Source organism: Artibeus jamaicensis, unplaced genomic scaffold (genome assembly GCF_021234435.1).
Source record: "Artibeus jamaicensis isolate MK-2021 breed Jamaican fruit bat unplaced genomic scaffold, CSHL_Jam_final contig_233, whole genome shotgun sequence".
Lineage (NCBI taxonomy): Eukaryota > Metazoa > Chordata > Mammalia > Chiroptera > Phyllostomidae > Artibeus > Artibeus jamaicensis.
Genome location: NW_026521486.1, coordinates 51,403,073 through 51,421,388, shown reverse-complemented (window position 1 = coordinate 51,421,388; position 18,316 = coordinate 51,403,073). Strand labels below are relative to the sequence as shown.

Sequence of the window (18,316 nt, the reverse complement as noted above, 5' to 3'; positions counted from 1 at the left end):
AAATTGCTTTTATTTACTCAGGGACACCATGACTTCACAGTAACAGCTCTTGGAATGAATTATTCCTCGACTCTGAGTATAAACATAGATTACATCGTGACATCACTTTGTGAGGACATAATAAACTTTAGACGCAAAAAGAAATAATCCTGTCCTTACTTTTCAAATGAAGAATGAGACTTTAAAAAGGACAGTACCTTCAGAGAAATCTATTAAGAGTCAAACTAGCTCTCTTAAATCTCCACTTTAGTCTCTATCACAAACTCTTAAAGCCTAAACCTAAAATTCCTTAAAATACATAAACATAAGATTTCAGCTTCAACAAAATGAGTGAGCCACTATTATGGAGTCGATTTTTGTCTAAAAGATAATGAAAATTCCCAGCATGATGTAAAAGAAAAATTACCATCTCCTTCCAAGTCATCTGTTTCATCAGCCCAGCTGACTGGTTTGGGGACATAGGTGCTTCCTCCGCCAGTCCCTCCATCCTCAGCCAGAAAGTCTGTTAGGGAGATAGTCTTCCCCTTCTTATTCTTCTTTTTTGCTGTTTAAAAAGGCAAGAAAGATTATACATCAATACTAGAGTATTTACAGGGTTGTATATTATACTATTGCTAAATATATTTATAAAGAAAGCAACATAAAGGTTCATCAAAGGCTTGGACTATGGCACATTTATGAAGGAATACTATGCACATAAAATAAGGAGAAAGTAAAATATACTGGCACAGGAAGTCCATCGAGAAGTAAAAAAAATTAAGTTTCAGAATACATATTACGGAAATCCCTTTTGTTTAAACGCACATTTATCCTTATTTATGAAAAATGTCTAGAAGACTTTTTCAAGTGTGCTTTTTGTGGCGAAAAGCAGGGGTGGGGTGACCTTTTATTTCCTACAATATTCACTCATACTTCATTTGAGATTTTTAATTTAGCAACTAACTGCATTTAAGACAGGTTACATTAGTTGCTCCTGGTATTCAAAGAAATGAAACAAAATCCCTACTCCTAAGAACGTATTCTGTATGACACTTCTGAAGATCGACACTTGTATAATAACCATGTGAGACAGGAATCGTTGCTATCAAAACTTACAGAAAAGAAAACTAAGACTCAGAGAAATTAAATGACTATTCTAAAGTTACAGAACTATTAGATGGCAGAGGTAGAATTAAACCCAGGGTTTTGGATGCCAAGTCTAGGGCTCTTGGCCTAGACTCCCAGCTTTTAAGAAGCTTGTTATTAGTTTTATGACAGGTTATAACAATCGTGGTAAAATGTACTGTCATTTGAAAGTGCTCAAATGATAAGATTCATATACATAGCTGGAGCTCTCTGCCCTGTAGAAAAATTATCTCCTTCCCCACCTTAACATCATATATGAAGATGAAATACAGTGCTAAAGGGATTGAATGAGAAATCCCTAAAAACCAACACATTTAAATGTTTTCCAAGGTTATGAAATCTTCAAAATCTCCAACTGACTCCATTTTGTGGACTGACCTTGGCTCTTTATCTAGTCCTCAGAACTTCTGAGATGGCACCAATCAACAGCTAATGCAGAAGAGCTGAAAGGACTAACTGAAGTTTTAGAACTGGCCCCTGAGAGCAGCCACTACATGGTAAAAAAAAAAAAAAGTAAAAAGCTTTGTTGTAATAAAAATCAGTTTCATGGCTTTGAGTCATGAGTTCCTCTCCTGGTTCCAATTCTCATCTAATTTGCAATCTAAGAAAACCAAGAATCTGTAACTTGACACACCATTTGTTTAACTAAAAAGGGCGCTCTCTCACTTGGTACCTGCCTTTCTTTTAAAGCACAATTTACAGGAAATAAAGACCTCTTTAATCCTGGCTGGTGTAGCTCAACAAATCGAATGCCTGCATGCAAAACCAAAGGGTCACCAGTTGGATTTCTAGTCCGGGAGCATGCCTGGTTGCAGACCAGGTCCCCAGTGGGGAGCGCACGAGGTAACCACATGTTGATGTTTCTTTCCCTCCCTTCCCCGCTCTCTAGAAATAAAATAAATAAAATCATAAAAAAAGACTTCTTTACTATGAATGTTATAAATGATCTTCTGGACACAGTAATAACTTGAGGCAACCCATCAATGTTTCTCTACCTCTTTCTCCCTTCTACTGTCCCTAAAAATAAAGAAATAAAATCTTTAGAAGAAAACAAAACAAAAAAACCTGAGGAAAAATGCTTATAGTATATACGTTTATTTTAGTCTTCTTCATATCATGTAAATCATAAATAGTGTCTTGGACTAGTAAAAGGCTAGCTAGAGAGCCTTACTGTCACAAGACTTAACCTAATATCAGCTATACCTAATTATTAACCTGTCTGGTCACTGGGGCAATCAAAATAGAACTAGTGGCTAATCCGTACAATGAGGTCAACTTCAACATAAGATTAATAAGAATTTGATTAAGGTATCCCTTTCCCCTGTTATATATATATCTCCAAAACAACGGAATATAAAATTAACTTGCCCTTAAGTCTGATACTGGCTTAAACCAATGTTCTCAATCAGGGTGTCTCAACTTTTACCTGTTTACTCTTGATGAACAAGTCTCATGCTCTCCTTTAATGTTATTTGAAATTTCAAAAATAATAAACTAAATACCGCGACTAAAAATCCATGTCAGATGACAACAGATTTCATTTAAAGACAGGCTAAAACTCTTCCACAAGATCTCTAACTTAGGTTTCTTTAAATCTAGCGGCACTGACTTAGTCACAATACACTGTATAAATAGCAGGTTTAAAGGATCTAGCCTTTAAAAAGTATAATCAATAAATTGAAAATGGGTACCAATGTTTGCTTCACTATTTTATTCCCAAAACTGAAAAATGTTATCTAAATTCTCTATGCCCTTTGTTCCTCCAATATGTAGGCCCACAATATGTTTAGGATTTCAACAGTGTTCTGTCCTCTGTAAGTAAAACACTGTTTAATACTCCAGGTTTACCAATCCCTTGCCATAATTACTGAACTGGTCCAACTCTTAGTTTTCTTTCTTTCCTTTTTTAATTTTTAAAAGATTTAAAATTCATTTTTAGAGAGAGGGGAAGGGAAAGAGAGAGGGAACATCAATGTGTGGCTGCTACTCACATGCCCCCTACTGGGGACCTGGCTTGCAAACCGGGCATGTGCTCTGACTGGTAATCCAACTGGCAACCCTTTGGTTCACATGCCAGCACTCAATCCAGCGAGCCACACCAGCCAGAGCAACTCAGTTTTCTTTAGTTTAACTAGTTAAAAAGTTAAACCAAACACCTCACAAGGCAAACAAAACATGCCCCAATTTACCCACATGGACTAGAGGGAAAACACAGGTCTCAGAAATTTTATTAAATCCTCTAACTACCTGCTGCCTCATTACAATTGTAATTTACTGAACAAGCACTGGGTACAGTGCTTGTTCTCTCCATATCCACGGGTGACTGGTTCTAGCCCCACCCTTGACGAATACCAAAATCCTCAGGTGCTCAAGTCCCACAGGTTAAATGTCATAGTATTTTAAATCACCCTCCTATATACTTTAAATCATCTTTAAGTTACTTATAATACCTCAAACAATGTAAGTAGTTTAACTGTATTAGGGAATAATGACAAGGAAAAAAGTCTGTATAGCCCTACTAGTGTGGCTCAGTGGGCTGGGCTTTGCCACTGGTTCAATTCCCAATCAGGGCATATGCCTGGGTTGTGTCCCTGGTCCCAGTTGGGGGCATGAGGCAGGCAACTGATCTACAGGGTCTGGCAGAAGTAACACCTACTTGAGTGTGGTTGGTAGGGTAATAATGTGGGTATGGTCATTTATAGTTTTGATTTGAACATTTCACTTAAAATGTCATATGGTGTGCTTGAGTGTTATATTGTTATGTTACAGAATTACATACTTATGATTCTGTAATAAAAAAATGGTGTTATTTGTGCTGGACCCTGTATGTTTCTTTCTTACACTGATATCTCTCTCCCTCTTTCTAAAAAAAAGTCTGTACACTGTCAGTACAGATGCAACCATTGCACACATAACTACATAGTACACACCAGCAAACGCGACCTTTTCCCCCTAATATTTTTTCGGTCAGCGACTGGTAACATTTGCCAACGTGAAACCCATGGATATACAGGACCAAAACTCTACTTGTGAAGTTCTTCATAAACTCATATAGGTTAATTAAAATATCTTAAAAAGACAGCATTTTCCAAAACTAAGTCTGCAAGTCCTTAAACAAGAGACAATACATTTGTAGCTAACCCTTCTTAATAAACAGGGGTTATAACGATATAAAAATAATCAGTCAACCTAACTCTGTCAGTTTCTCAATGTCTACACCACTGACATTGTAAGCTGGGTAATTCTGTTGAGGGGGCTGTCCTGTGCATTTTAGGATGGTTACCAGCATCTCTAGCCTCTTACTCATTAAAGGCCAGTAGGAAAGTCCCTACCCCACTGTGACAACCAAAAACGCCTCCAGACATTGGATTATCAGGTTGCAATATGAAAAAAAAAATGTTTTACTTTTCTCAGAATGTTTTCCTGTTATTACTTCATTAGACTGGTAATAAAAGCACAAATTGGTAGATATTGAAGTGAAAAAAATCTTTAGATTGACTGCTAGTTCTATATATCAAAAGAGGACATCTTAAAGTACTATAAGCAGTAAAGCTTACTGATGTACAATGCTGCCCTACTCCTGCCACTTTCTTAAAACTACTGTCTCTTATTTAGGAAAGGGAATTCATGTAGCTCTTAACATTCAGATGAGGCTTTGTCAAAAATTAAATTTCTTAATTTTAGATCTTGACAGACCAAGTCCCACTTATTTGACAGGGTTATCAACTCTTCTGTTTTAGTAACTACAGGTTAAGAAAGTCAGAAAGTGTCAAAAAAATTGGTATAATATCATAGCAGCAATATTCATAATAGGCAAAAACATGGAAACAACCCAAATGTCTGTCAAATGTCCTGATGAATAGATAAATTTGGCAATTAAAGATTGAGTTCCCATACCTCCTACAATACAGATGAACCCTGAAAACATGCCAAGTGAAAGAAACTAACAATTAAAGTCCACATATTATATGATTTCATTCATATAAAATGTTCAGATCAGGTAAAAGCAAAGAAATTGTAGCCTTGGCTGGTATGGCTCAGTGGATCCAGCATCAGCCTGCTGCCTGGGAACCAAAAGGTTGCCAGTTCAATTCCTAGTCAGGGCACTTCCCTAGGTTGCTGGCTTCGTCCTCCATTGAGGGCATGTGAGAAGCAACCAATTGATGAATATCTCTCACATTGAGGTTTCTCTCCTCTCTCTAAAAATAACTAAATAAGATCTTTAAAGAAACACAAATTGCAGATTAATGTTGAGGACAGGAGTGAGAATAAACGACTGCTAATGGATAAGGTGTTTCTTTTAGGAAGTAAATCCTGCCAAATCCTCCAAAATTAGAACTACGACAATTATACTGCTGCCTAGAGTCCTGACATGAAAAGAGGTTTCATACAATGCAATATTGTCATGTTGAGAGGCTTCACCTTTACTGCACTGTAGTTTAACATAGTAGAGCATAAAGATTAAGACGAATAAGCTCTACCACCTCAACCTATGTTCACTTATATACGAACCCCTCTTCTCTGCCCAATTTCTTCATCTTGACACAATCTGAGGAAAATGCCTATTGCCCTTTCTTCACGTCTTCAAACACTCAATTTGATAATTTACATTAAATATATATTAAAAAGCACGAAATACACACCATGCTAGCCATTACACAAAGTTTTTTGGAGCTTCTCTGTAAGAGAGGAGCTATAAAAATTCAAGAATAATGTCTTGCTGTGGGCATTTCCCTACCATTAGGACCACCCAAGAAACTGACTTTAGTGTGTGTACTTATAAATGTATACACATGTAGTTAATTACAAATAAGCACTCGGTAAAACACCCCCCCACCCACCAAACCCTAAAGTTCCTTCTTTCCCTCACCATCATGACGAGAATTCTAGGATGTTTTGAGCTAATGCCAAGTAGTAGGGTATTCTATCTCAAGCAATACACATATGGTATGTGAATTATACCTTAATACTGTTTATATAGCCCGGGCTGGTGTGGCTCAGTGGACTGAGTGCCGTCCTGTGAACCAGAGGGTTGCTGGTTCGATCCCAGTAAGGGCACATGCCTGGGTTGTGGGCCAGGACCCCAGTGGGGGTGTGTGTGGGAGGCACACATTGATGTTTCTCTCACTCCCTTCCCCTCTCTCTAAAAATAAATAAAAAAAACCTTGAAAAAAACAACTGTTTAAATATATATATTTAAATGACATTACTTAGAAATACTGTTTTACTTTGGTATCACTCTGTGTTTGTATTTTGTAAGTTTTAGTCTTGGTCTTCTGACTCTGGGTATATTACTTACAGAGTAACACATGGTCGAGGATGGGATTTGAAAATAGGTAATATGTAAACAGCATAAATGGTAAGCAATGAAACTATTTTTAACTGCTAAGGTTTAGCACTGTACAAAAACTACCAGTGGACATCATCATCTTTCTAATAAAAATGAACAAGATCCTTCATATAATTTTGAAAAGTGTCATGCAAATGAAAGGCTTTCATGGGCATACATATACCATACCCAATTTTAAAGCATTTTAGTCTCAAAGATTAACCTGGATCAAAAACATTTAATATCAAGAAGTATAATGAAAATACACCTTGGGAATTTTATAACCTTATTTATACAGTCATGTTGACTGAGTGACCAATATGTGGGAATACTGATCACTCAATGAAGTCAATGCAATTGATCTGAGAAGATTCAACGTGTGACAAAAAAAGATGACAAATCCCAAATTCAAGAGCAGACTGTCACATGTAACCTGTGCTCATACACTACCACAGTGTCCTTTACACATACATACTACACAATCTAAAAAGATTTATGAGGCCTGGCTGGTGTAGCTCAGTGGAATCAGTGGGAACTGCAAACCCAAGGGTCGCTGGTGCAATCCCCAGTCAGGGCACATGCCTCGGTCACAGGCCAGGTCCCCAGTGGGGGCCATGTGAGATGCAACCACACATTGATATTTCTCTCTCCCTCCCTAAAAATAAATAAAATCTCAAAAAAAAAAAAAGAATTTATGAGATTAAAGGAGATGAAGGTTTCCAAGGAGGCAACTATGGAACATCACTAAGCAAATGCCATTAACCAATCTGGATACCACTCAACTCTGTAAAATGAATAAGAAAATTGCTAACGTGGCTTCCACTTCCAAAAAATTCCACAAAAGTTACAGAGAAAGGGAGTGTAGTTCTTCACTAATCATGACCCTAAGCTGTCAAGATGGCAAATCCAGGCTGAATAAGCACTTTGCTTCAGATGAAGCTTTTGTACAACACCCCAAACTTATGACACGAAGTCAACCTTGTTATTTCCAAGCTGACAATGGAGAAGAGCCAGGAGTCTTGAAGATTTCGACCTTGCTCTGCCACCTGCATACAGTGTGACCTTGAACAGCAAATAACTTCATCTACTTCAGCTAGGAGATACCACCATCTGCCTACATTTATCTCAGAGCATCAAACGAGACAAGAAACATAGCAGTGCTTCGTCAACTGTCTAGTGCTATACCAATGAAAAGGTTCAAGTGCACTTCAATTCCCTTAACATTTCCCAAGGACAGACACAACCCTTAGTCTCCTATGTAATAATAGACATGTACATTCTTGGGGACAAATGAGTGTCCAGAGATAGAAGCTGTTCAGTAAATGTTTTGTAGAATGCAAGGTCGTGCCAGGGAAAAGGAACTACAGTTGATCCTTGGTATTGTAGGGGGTTGGTTCCAGGACCTCCCTGGATACCAAACTCCTCATGCTCAAGTCCTCTATGCAGAATGGCACAGTATTTACATATAATCCACACCCTCCCATATACTTTATATCATTTCTAGATCACTCATGTGAATGCTATGCAAATAGTTGTTACATTGTATTGTTTGGGAATAGGGACCTCTTAGTAATTGTGCAATTATTTAAAAAAAAATAAAAAAAGAAGCTAAACCCCGCCGCTTAAGTTATAAACATTTAACCAAAATGAGAGTTGTCAAAGAGATCTGATCTTGTTCACCATTGCATCTTAAACACCACGAACCATGCCTAGTTTATAGTTTGCATTCAAGTGTTGACTCAATTAAGAAAAAAAAGTTCAGAAGTAATCTCAGTCTTCACCCTTGCTTCCTCTCTTCCAGCACGTGGGCACATCATACTGGGTTTCCCACTCACACCTAACTCCAGTACTTCATCCTCCAAACCTAACACATACCCTTGGAACACATGGGCCAGGCCACACTCCTAAAAACGTGAAGAGCAGATGTGGGAGGACAGAAAAGAAAGCAACACAGGCGCGTAAAATCTTGCTATCTGCGCTCGCGCGTGCTTCTAAGGCGCGCCCGTCTCCACTACCCTCGGTTCTTGTACCGCGCACGCGCACCGCTGCCCTCTCCCCCCCCCCCCGCCCCTTCACCGACTCGCGCTCGCGTTCTAACTGCCCCCCCTTCATTCCCCTGCCCCCACTCCCGTCAGCAACGGCCTCGCGCCTAAGAGACCTAGTGTAGTGTGCACCCGTCCGCGCGGCAACCGTCTCCCTTCCTCCACGCTTTCACGGCGGCACAGTACTTCAAGTCTCTGAGAAGGCCTCACGTCTCTCGCAGATCTTTGTGCGCCTCCTCTTCATTCCAACTCCAGAAAGAGTCCATCATTATTCCCCGCTTTAACCTCGCGCAGATGGGGTGAAAAGGGTGTGAGGGGGAGGGTGTCCTTCCCCTTCCCCCAAACATCCCGAAGCGATAACCTAACATGGCCAAGTCGCCAGCCTGCCGCAGCCCTCAAATCCGAAGGAAAGCAGTGCCGCCCATTCCCTGACTCCAAGGAATCAGTGGATCAGGCTCGGAGAGTGGCTTGGGAGCCCGCTCCTTGGACGCATTCGGCCGCTCACTCACCTGAGGCCGCCATGTTGGGAGAGGGAGAGAGAACGCAAAGGACCCGGATGAAGCAATCACGTGATTATAGCGGGAGCGCCAGCACTGAGAAGCGAAACTGGGAGGGGGTAGGGAGGTGAGAAGTGAGACAGGAGGCGGGGCGTCGCTGATCTAGGTTCGTGTAACAGCGTGAGGAGGTGGCGCAACGTCCGATGGGAAGACCTGCGCGACATGTGGCCGAAGGGGTGGAGCCTGGGCCGTAGCGAAACGCCTAACGCTTTACGTAGACCTACGCGCGGACGAGGGGCACGGCCAGAGTCCCAGACGGGGTCCACGGACTCGCGACTTCCTGTCCTTGGGGTAAGCGGAAGGGGCGGGTCTGCACTGGCAAGGGTCCTGTATCTGGGACGTAAAGGTAGGAGGTGCAGGTCAGAATGGGTGTACCACAATTGGTTTTCTGAAAGCGAGTATTTTGAGTTTCTTTTTAAGTCCCTTTTTGTTGAGGCAAAACAAGCCTACAATCCTGCGTAATGATGGTTTTAATTTTGCTTATTTAGTCGGAATAAAGTAAAAAATATAGAACACTTAATTGCCAAAGGTTTTAACGTCATTTAATCCTTTATTTTACTGGATAGTTAAGTCAGACTCAGGCCCGTGATTTCAGAGACGAGTGCTATCTGTCCTTCTCCGGCTAATGCTACATTTTATCATACATTGTTTATCACATTAGCACTTTACTCAATGAAAAGTTTCATTGGTTGACTACCATGAATCAGGAACTGTTAATGGCTTTTTTGAGTACAAGAGATAACAAAACCTCCCAAAAGGAGGTTATAGTCCAGTGAGGGAAAGATAAGCATTCTAGGTAATTAAGGTGATTTTAATAAAAGGTGACTGGCTGCAACTTTATTTTTATTTATTTATTTATTTATGCCTCACCCAAGGATTTGTTTCAGAAAGAGGAATAGAGAAACATGTGAGGGAGAATCATTAATCAGCTGCCTCCTGTATGGGAACCCTAACAGGGAATCAAACCCACAACCTTTTGGTGTACCAGTGGAGGCTCAACCAACTGGGCCACCGGGTTAGGCCCGACAGGGTGCAGTTTTAGATTGCCTGCTCAGGGAAAGCCTCTGAGGAAGTGACGTTGGAACTGAGATCTGTATTACAACAACCAGCTCTGAGAACATCTTTAGGAGGAGCTTTAGGAGAAGGCAGAGTGTGCAGAGTTAGATCAAAAGTTCCAAGGCAGGAACAACTTGGCAAGCTGATAGCTGGGGTATGGTAAGGGAGGAGTGTAAGATGAAGTTTGAAAAGTAAGTAGGGGTTGGATCAAATGTGACTTGTAAACCAGGTTTAGGAGTTTGGATTTTATTACAAGTGAGTTGAGAAAGCATGGGAGGATTTTATATGAGGGAATGCCATGACTTGAAATAAAATTTTAAGAAAGATTAGTATCAATGTGGGTGGTGGTTACAAGAGTGTATATTTAGGTAAAAAGTTCATTACACAGTGCACTTAAGATTTGTGCAGTTTACTTATAAAAGTTATACTTTAATGTGAAAAAAATGCCACAATAAGAATACTCAGGCTATTGAATAGAGAATGGATTATACAGATGAGATAATGGAAGAGAAAAACCATGTAAAAGGTTGTCGCTGCTGCCAGGGCCCCACTGTGACTTTTCATGGACTCCAGGCATTTCTGTATTTGTAGGTCCCTTTCTCCATAAAAACAATATTAAAAATGATATTTTATGATTATTTTAAAGACAAATATGTTGATAATATACATTAAGACATTTTCTTTAGCCCTGGCTGGTGTAGCTCAGTGGATTGAGTGTGGGCCCGCAAACTGAGGGATTGCGGTTCCATTCCCAGTCAGGGCACATGCCTGGGTTGCAGGCCAGTTGCCAGCAGGGGACACATGAGAGGCAACCACACATTGATATTTCTCTCCCTCTCTCCTTCCCTTCCCCTCTAAAGATAAATGAATAAAATCTTAAGAAAAAAGAAAAAAAAGACATTTTCTTTAACCTGAATGGTTTTTTTCTTTGTAATTTAAAAAATAAACTAAAATGTTTTTGAGGTCTCCTAAAAGTGTGGCGGGGCCTGGGTGCTGTGCCTGCTGTGTCTACTGGATTAAGCCCGCCCTAGTTGCTGTCACCCTGATGAGCGAAGGTGGTGGTCTAGACATGAGTGTAGGATGGAAAGGGATATATGCAGAAATATTTTGGAAGTAGACTTGGTGCTTGTTTAGACATAGGACACAGAAGGAGCTATCAGAGATGACTCCTGAATTTTTGGCATGAACATGTGGCTGATACAATTTACTTAGATGGCACGGCCTGGAGTGGAGCAGGTTTGGAGAGGGTGGGTGGGCTCTGTTTTGGCCCTATTAAGTTTGAGCCCCTTAATAGCCCTATTAAGCTACCGGTTCAGCGCTGCTCATATTTTAATGTGCTTACAAATCTTTTGGGGAATTTGTTAAAAGCCGTGTTCCAAATCAGTAGGACTGGGGTGAGCCTGAGATTTTGTATTTCTCCTGGTTTGGATCATTAAAATGGAATGATACCTGAGAATTAAGAAAAAACAGGATTGTCCCAGTTACCATTGGAGACAGTAGATTTCAGAAAGTTCTGAGGAAAGCCAAATAAGATAGGGATATACAATGTAGGGAGAAACTTTCAATTACTAAGCACCTGTGTATTTTAGGGTGATACAGGCACTTAAAAAACTAGTTTGTGTAGTCCTCACAATGGCCCTCTAAGGCAGTGGTTCCCAACCTTTTTGGCACCAGGGACTGGTTTTGTGGAAGACAGTTTTTCCACAGACTGGGGTGGGGAGGGATGGTTTCCGGATGATTCAAGCATATTACATTCAAGCTCACCTCCTGCTGTGAGCAGCCCCCCCCCCCCCGCCCGCCCTGTGCCTAACGGGACTGGTACCAGTCTGTGGCCGGGAGGTTGGGGACTCCTACTCTAAGATTAATGTTATTAGTAGTGTTTTAAAATAATGACTCAGGCTCAGAAGCAGTAAGTATGTTATGTGAGAACACACAGCCAGCAAATGGTAGAGTGGCAGACCCAGAACTGTCTTTCTCAGGTTTATGTCCTTTCCAGTTTTTTTTTTTTTAAGACGTCTTAAAAAATTAAAGAAAACTATCCTGCCTGCTGTGGCTCAGTGGATTAAGCGCTGGCCTGCAAATCAAAGGTCACCAGTTTGATTCCCAGTTAGAGCACATACCTGGGTTGCAAGCCAGGTCCCCAGGTTTGTCTCACACGTCGATGTTTCTCTCCTAGTCTTTCTCCCTTCCTTCCACTCTTGGAAAGTAAATAAAATCTTTAAAAAAATAAAGAAAACTGCCCTGCCTGATGTAGCTCAGTGGATTGATCACAGGCCTGCAAACCAAAGGGTCACTGGTTCAATTCCCAGTCTGGGCACGTGCCTGGGTTGCAGACCAGGTCCCCAGCAGGGGACGCAGAAGAGGCAACCACACACTGATGTTTCTCTCTCATTTTTTCTCCTTCCCTTCCCCTCTCTCTAAAAAAAAATAAATAAAATATATTTTTTAAATAAAGAAAACTGTTAAAATCTCATGAGAAGTCTGTAACAACCACTTTGTAGCATTTGTTCTGAAGGAACCCAGAAGAAATAAACTGTGGTAGTTATCAGTGGCTGTATAACAAATTATCTTAAAACAATAAATATTTATTCTCTCAGTTTCTGTGGGTCAGAAATTGGTTATTGAAAATCACTTTCCAAGCCCTGACATTTGCAGTGTTTCTTACATTCATATCCTATTTCCCTTGTCATTTTTCTCCCTGACCACTGCATTAGTCTCCTAATGAGTCTTCTTCCTGCCTACAGTCTTTCCTTGCTTCATTCCATGTAATGTGTAGCTACCAGATTTATTTCCCAAAGTATAGGTCTGGACACATTCCCCTGCTAATAAACTTCCCATGATTCTACATGGCTTAGGCAGACATTCAAGGCTGGTATAGTCCAAATCCCAAATCACTTCTTTCCCACTATCCTCCTTGTCTGCTGTTACGTCCTAGCCAGCTACACCTGTGCTTTCCTGGCCTAGTCTTTTTTTTTCCCCTTTGCTCTTCCTTCTCCTTGGAATATGCTTTCACTACCAAACGTGTCAACAATATAAGCACTTTTCAAATGTCACCTTTTCTAGGAGGAAGCTTTTCCTGAGCTTCTTTCTCTGAAACCCGCCCCAGGACTGTGCCAGTATCTTCTTTTGGCATTTGTCACCTTTCTCCTTGAATTGCCTTCACTTGTCCATCAACTCCTCAAGGGCAGCATCCATGCGATTATCTCTGTTTTCCTTGCATTAGCACCTAGAACATTGCTGGTACTCAGTATGTATTTGTTGGTGCTAAAGTCAGACTTCCAAGGAATTGTATACATTCATCAAGGAGGTTTTCAAGAAGTTATTGTAACACATGTTGATTTATATGCTTGGATTTATTTCATTGAACTGGAAAATGTAGCCCTTAAAAACAATGGTTTCTTTCACAGGAAGAAAGCAAAAATTTCCTCTTTTAGGATTTTTCAAACTGAAAAATGTTTGGAAACTAAGTTAAAGTAAAGGAAACAAAGAAATGCGCATAAGTTTATATTTGTTTTCTAGAGTCTGAATTTACCAAGCTAATTAGCTTAACAATATTTAAGGTTTTTACATAATTTGGTTGAAATTGTCCAAATTTTCTTTTGAAGACCACCCTGAGTGTGCATGTGTGTATATATAAAATTATATGTTTATATAATTATACCTGGCAGTTTAAAAATTTTCAACAATAATAATAAATTTTTGTTAAATCATTCCCTTGTTTTTCTCTGAGCCTTAGAATTCTGACCTGTAAAAGGAGGACATTTAACTAGATGATTTCAAAGATCTTTTTTGTCATTTTATGAATCTGTGGTACTAATTGTGGACATTATGATCTTCCTTCTGGTAAAGCTAGCAAAGACATTCTTCAGATAACCAGAACTAAGCTAAACCGTTAATCAGACAATATGGTTCATATGCCAGTTACTTCTATTTGTTCAGCTTGTGTAGCTGAAATAATAGATTACCATTGTTTTCTGCTTTATGTTCACACCATCCAAGCAAAGTATATCAATACCTTAACACAGTATATTTCTGTAAAATAAAAATTTTTTTAATCACTGAGTTTTGAATGTGTAAGGTTAATTTTAAATATATATCATTATTAATAGGGGTTCTGTTTTTGTTATGCTGAGTAAGTTTTCAGTAGATCTACCCTATCATATATAACAGTAAACTGGACCCCCAAAACACCCCCCAAACAAAAAAGACCCCAAACCTACAACTATGCAAAAGCTGTGGAGAAAGGCGAGCAGATTTTGGAGGAGAGATGAAACTTGGAAGAAGGTGGTGATGTGGCACAGTCCAGTATGGCCGACGCTTCCCTGGAAAAGCTGCCATATTTCTGCCTTTAGGAAGGCATTGCCCGGGCCAGTCTATGCTCTCAGAAAGTGTGTGTCTGTGTGTGTGTAAGGGAGGGAGGTTTTGGGAGGGCAGGGAAGGGAACCAGAGTTCTGCTGCTAACAGTTCAGTTGAGGAAAGAAAGGAAATCAAACAGATATCTGCTGTCTACCTCAAATGAGAGTTTGCAGTTTGGGTCTAATTTAATTGCTTGCTAAAATAAAAATGGGAACATCTTTGGAGGATATGTTAGTTTCCTCTTCTGCTATAAGAAATTACTACAAACTTAGTTTTATTCTCTTTATAGGTCTGGAGGTCAGAAGTCGGAAATGGGTTTCACTGAACTAAGGATGGGACTGGAAGCCCTGGGGGTGAATCTGTTTTGTAGTCATTTCCAGCTTCTATATACTGCTCACATTCCTTGGCTCATGGTGCTCTTCCTCCATTAACAAAGCCAGAGAGTTCAGGTTGGATCCTTCTTACATTCATTGCTCTGACTCTTGTTCACTTTTCTTCTGACTTCCTCTTTCATTCTATTTTTTTGGGGGGGCATTTTTTATTGTATTTTTTTCATTTGCATTTAGCCCCTTATACTCCTCTCCCCCCACTTTCTTTCACTCTTAAGGACCCCTGTAATACATTGGGTCCACCTGATAATCCAGTATAGTCATCCAACTTTAAGGTCATCTAGTTAGCAACCTGAATTCCTTCTGTAGCTTTAATTCCCCTTTGCCATGTAACATAACATACAGATTCCAGGGATTCAGATGTGGACATCTTTGAGCAGGCTGTTATTCTGCCTACCACAGAAAGTATATCTTGAGTCTCCACGATATAACATTCACAATGTATAGGATACTCTAAGAAATATTCAACATATGAAGAACATGGAAAATGTGACCCTTTTCCCAGGAACACGAAAATCAACAGAGGCCAACCCTGAGATGACCCAGATGTTGAAACAATCAGACAAGGACTTGAATGCAGCTCTTGTGACCATGCTCATTGAGATAAAGCAACATGGTGTTGTAATGAATGAAAAGGTAGAAAATCTCAGCAAAGATATAGACAATATAAGAAGAGCCAAATGGAAATTTTAGAATTAAAATATCTGAAATAAATCTCATGAGATAGGATTAAGAGCAGAATTAAGAAAGAGTCAATACTGGAAGGTCAATCAATAGAAATAATCAGCCCTGGCTGGTGTAGCTCAGTGGATTGAGTGTGGGCCCGTGAACCACACAATCCTGGTTCGATTCCCTGTCAGGGCACATGCCTGGGTTGCAGGCCAGTTCCCAGCAGGGGACTCACGAGAGGCAACCATACATTGATATTTCTTTCCTTCCCTTCCCCTCTAAAGAGAAATAAATAAAATCTTTAAAAATATGTTCAAAACAGTATTCTAAAAGACAGTAACTGCTACTAATACAAGATATAAAAATTTGAACAACAACAACAAAAATAATCAAAACTGAAGGGGGGGAAGTGAACAGAGCCTTAGGCACCTGTGGACAATATGAAAAGATACATCTTATTGAAGTCTCAGAAGGAGAGGAAAAAGGGGGAGATAGGGTAGAATAATATTTGAAGAAAAACCTCTGTGCTGCCCACATTTGGTTAAAACTCAAGAAGCTCAGCAAACCCTTAAAAGCATAAATGTGAAGAAAATACTAAAAACCAATGACAACAGGGAGGTCTCGGAAGCATTCAGAAAAAAGTGATGTCACGTACACGAGACCAATAATTTGAATGGCCATGGGCTTACTATAAACTATGGAACCTGGAAGACAGAGGAACAAGATTTTTAAGTGCCAGAAGAAAAAAAGGTGTAAACACCCTGGAATTTTGTATCCAGAGAAAATATCATTTGGCAATAAAAAAGAATGAAGTATTTATACATGCTGTGACGTGGATGAAACTTGAACACATTTTGCTAAGTGAGAGAAACCAGTCACGAAAGACCACATATTTCATAATTCCATTTATATGAAATTGGAATAGCCAAATCTATAAAGTCAGTGTATCAGTGGCTGCTTAAGGCTGGGGGATGGAGGGAATGAGGGATGACCGTTAATTGGTATGGGGTTTCTTTTGGGGGTGATGAAAACACTTTAAAATTGATTGTGATGGTTGCACAACACCATGAACTTAACTAAAACCCCCTCCAGACTGCTGCAGGAATTGTTCCACTTCACTCGTTTTCCACCAGATCTACTCAGCACACAGCAAGCACTTGGATCAAATTTCCTAAAACAGGGCTCTGTGATGAGTACCTTTATGCATCAACTCGATTGTGAAGGGATGCCCAGACAGCTGGTAAAACATGGTTCCTGGGTGTTTCTGTGAGGGCGCCTGTGGGAGAGATCAGCATTTGAATTGGCAGGCTAAGTTTTGCCTTTACCAGTGTTGATGGGCATGGTTCAGTTTGCTGAGGGCTTGAATGGAACAAGGCAGAGGACAGGTGAACTTACTCTCTGCTTGTGCTGAGACGTCCATCTTCTCCTGACTTTGGGCAATGGCACTTCTGGTTCTTGGGCCTTTGACTTGGACTGAATTCAATTCTATTAGTGGCTTTCCTGGTTCTCCAGCTTGCAGACAGCAGATCATGGGACTTATCAGTCTCCATAATTGCATGAGCCAATTCCTATAATAAATCTTGTCTTATATATCTCTATATGTCTTACTGGTTTTCTTTTTTGGAGAACCCTGACTGATATACATTCCATCTCTTTCCAAGGCCCTACTCCCTAGCATCGAAAGCACTTCATAATCTGCCTTCACCTTGCTTCTCCGACCTTATCTGTTGCCCTAACTTCTGCCTTGCCCAGAGCAGATGCTGGGCTTTCTCACTGTTACTACTCTTTTCATGAGGTACATGAGGTAACTCTTTTGTTGCTTTGTGTGATTTCCCAAGTAAATTCTAAGTCCTTTGGATAATATTAGTAACAATAAAGCAGATAATATTTATTAAGGATTGTTGTGAGCTTGGTACTATGATAACATATCTATATATTTCATCTCATTTCATCCACCCAACAACCCCATGGGGAGATACTGTCATTATTACCATTTACACCTGAGGCTTCTGTGTTATAAGGATAATTTTCTAAAAGGTAAAATAATGACTCATATAAATGTGTAGCGAACACACATCAAAGATTTTATTTAGCTCACTGATTAAGGAGGAAACCTGTAATTTGTTAAAAACCAATTGAAAGAAGAATCTGAAGAGTGACATTTATAGGCTATCGGGAATGCTGAAATGAATTTGCTAATAGGTACAAAACTGGTTAATAGCCTATAGGTACGAAAATGTAATATTTGGAATTACCTTTTCTACTGGGCACAAACCAATTTTATCTCACTGGACAAAGTTCATTTGCCTTCCTATGGACAAAAGTAATTTGCATTAATGTCAGTTTTTCCAACTTAGAAAACTGTGAGTCTAGTCAAATACAATCAGAGCTTATCCTGAACACACTGCTTATCTTCTTGGTGTGTCTGAAAATAGGATGTTGAAGTCCTAGTGAGATTCTTTAAAATAAATTATTATTATTTTTTAAAATTTTATTTATTTATCTTGAGAAGGGAAGGGAAGGAGAGAGAGAGAAATATCAATGTACGATTACTTCTTGTGCATCCTCTGCTGGGAACTGGCCTGCAATCTAGGCATGTGCCCTGACTGGGAATCGAACCGCGATCTTTTGGTTCACAGGCCCATGCTCAATCCACTGAGCTACACCAGCCAGGCTAAAATAAATTATTTATAAACTTAAAAAATTTCCGGGAGGGAATTTCAGGGGAAAAGGGGAAGGGTTTACAGGAACAAGTATAAAAGACACATGGACAAAAACTAGGGGGGGGGGAAT

General features: G+C 39.9%; 2 protein-coding genes across 9 annotated transcripts in view; one reads left to right on the top strand and one right to left on the bottom strand.

Annotated features, from left to right (window-relative positions):
• Positions 1 to 9,094, bottom strand: part of EIF4B (eukaryotic translation initiation factor 4B) — a 33,735-nt gene extending 24,641 nt beyond the window's left edge. For all 4 annotated transcript variants that reach the window (XM_053661759.1, XM_053661760.1, XM_053661761.1 and 1 more), the window contains exons 1-2: positions 9,006 to 9,094; positions 407 to 544 (exon numbers count right to left, since the gene is read on the bottom strand). In XM_053661759.1, the coding sequence (XP_053517734.1) occupies positions 407 to 544; positions 9,006 to 9,018 (151 nt within the window). In that variant the 5' untranslated portion in view covers positions 9,019 to 9,094. The remainder of the gene's footprint in view (positions 1 to 406; positions 545 to 9,005) is intronic.
• A 97-nt stretch (positions 9,095 to 9,191) lies between these two features.
• Positions 9,192 to 18,316, top strand: part of LOC119043500 (uncharacterized) — a 34,432-nt gene continuing 25,307 nt past the window's right edge. For 3 of the 5 annotated variants that reach the window (XR_008390940.1, XR_005081423.2, XM_053661763.1), the window contains exon 1: positions 9,192 to 9,344. Coding sequence is in view for 1 of the 5 variants with exons in the window: in XM_053661763.1 (XP_053517738.1) it covers positions 9,216 to 9,344 (129 nt within the window). In the remaining 4 variants the exon portion in view is untranslated. Of the gene's footprint in view, positions 9,345 to 13,172; positions 17,905 to 18,316 lie in introns of those variants that run through there. The other 2 variants (XR_008390942.1, XR_008390941.1) reach the window with 2 other exon arrangements.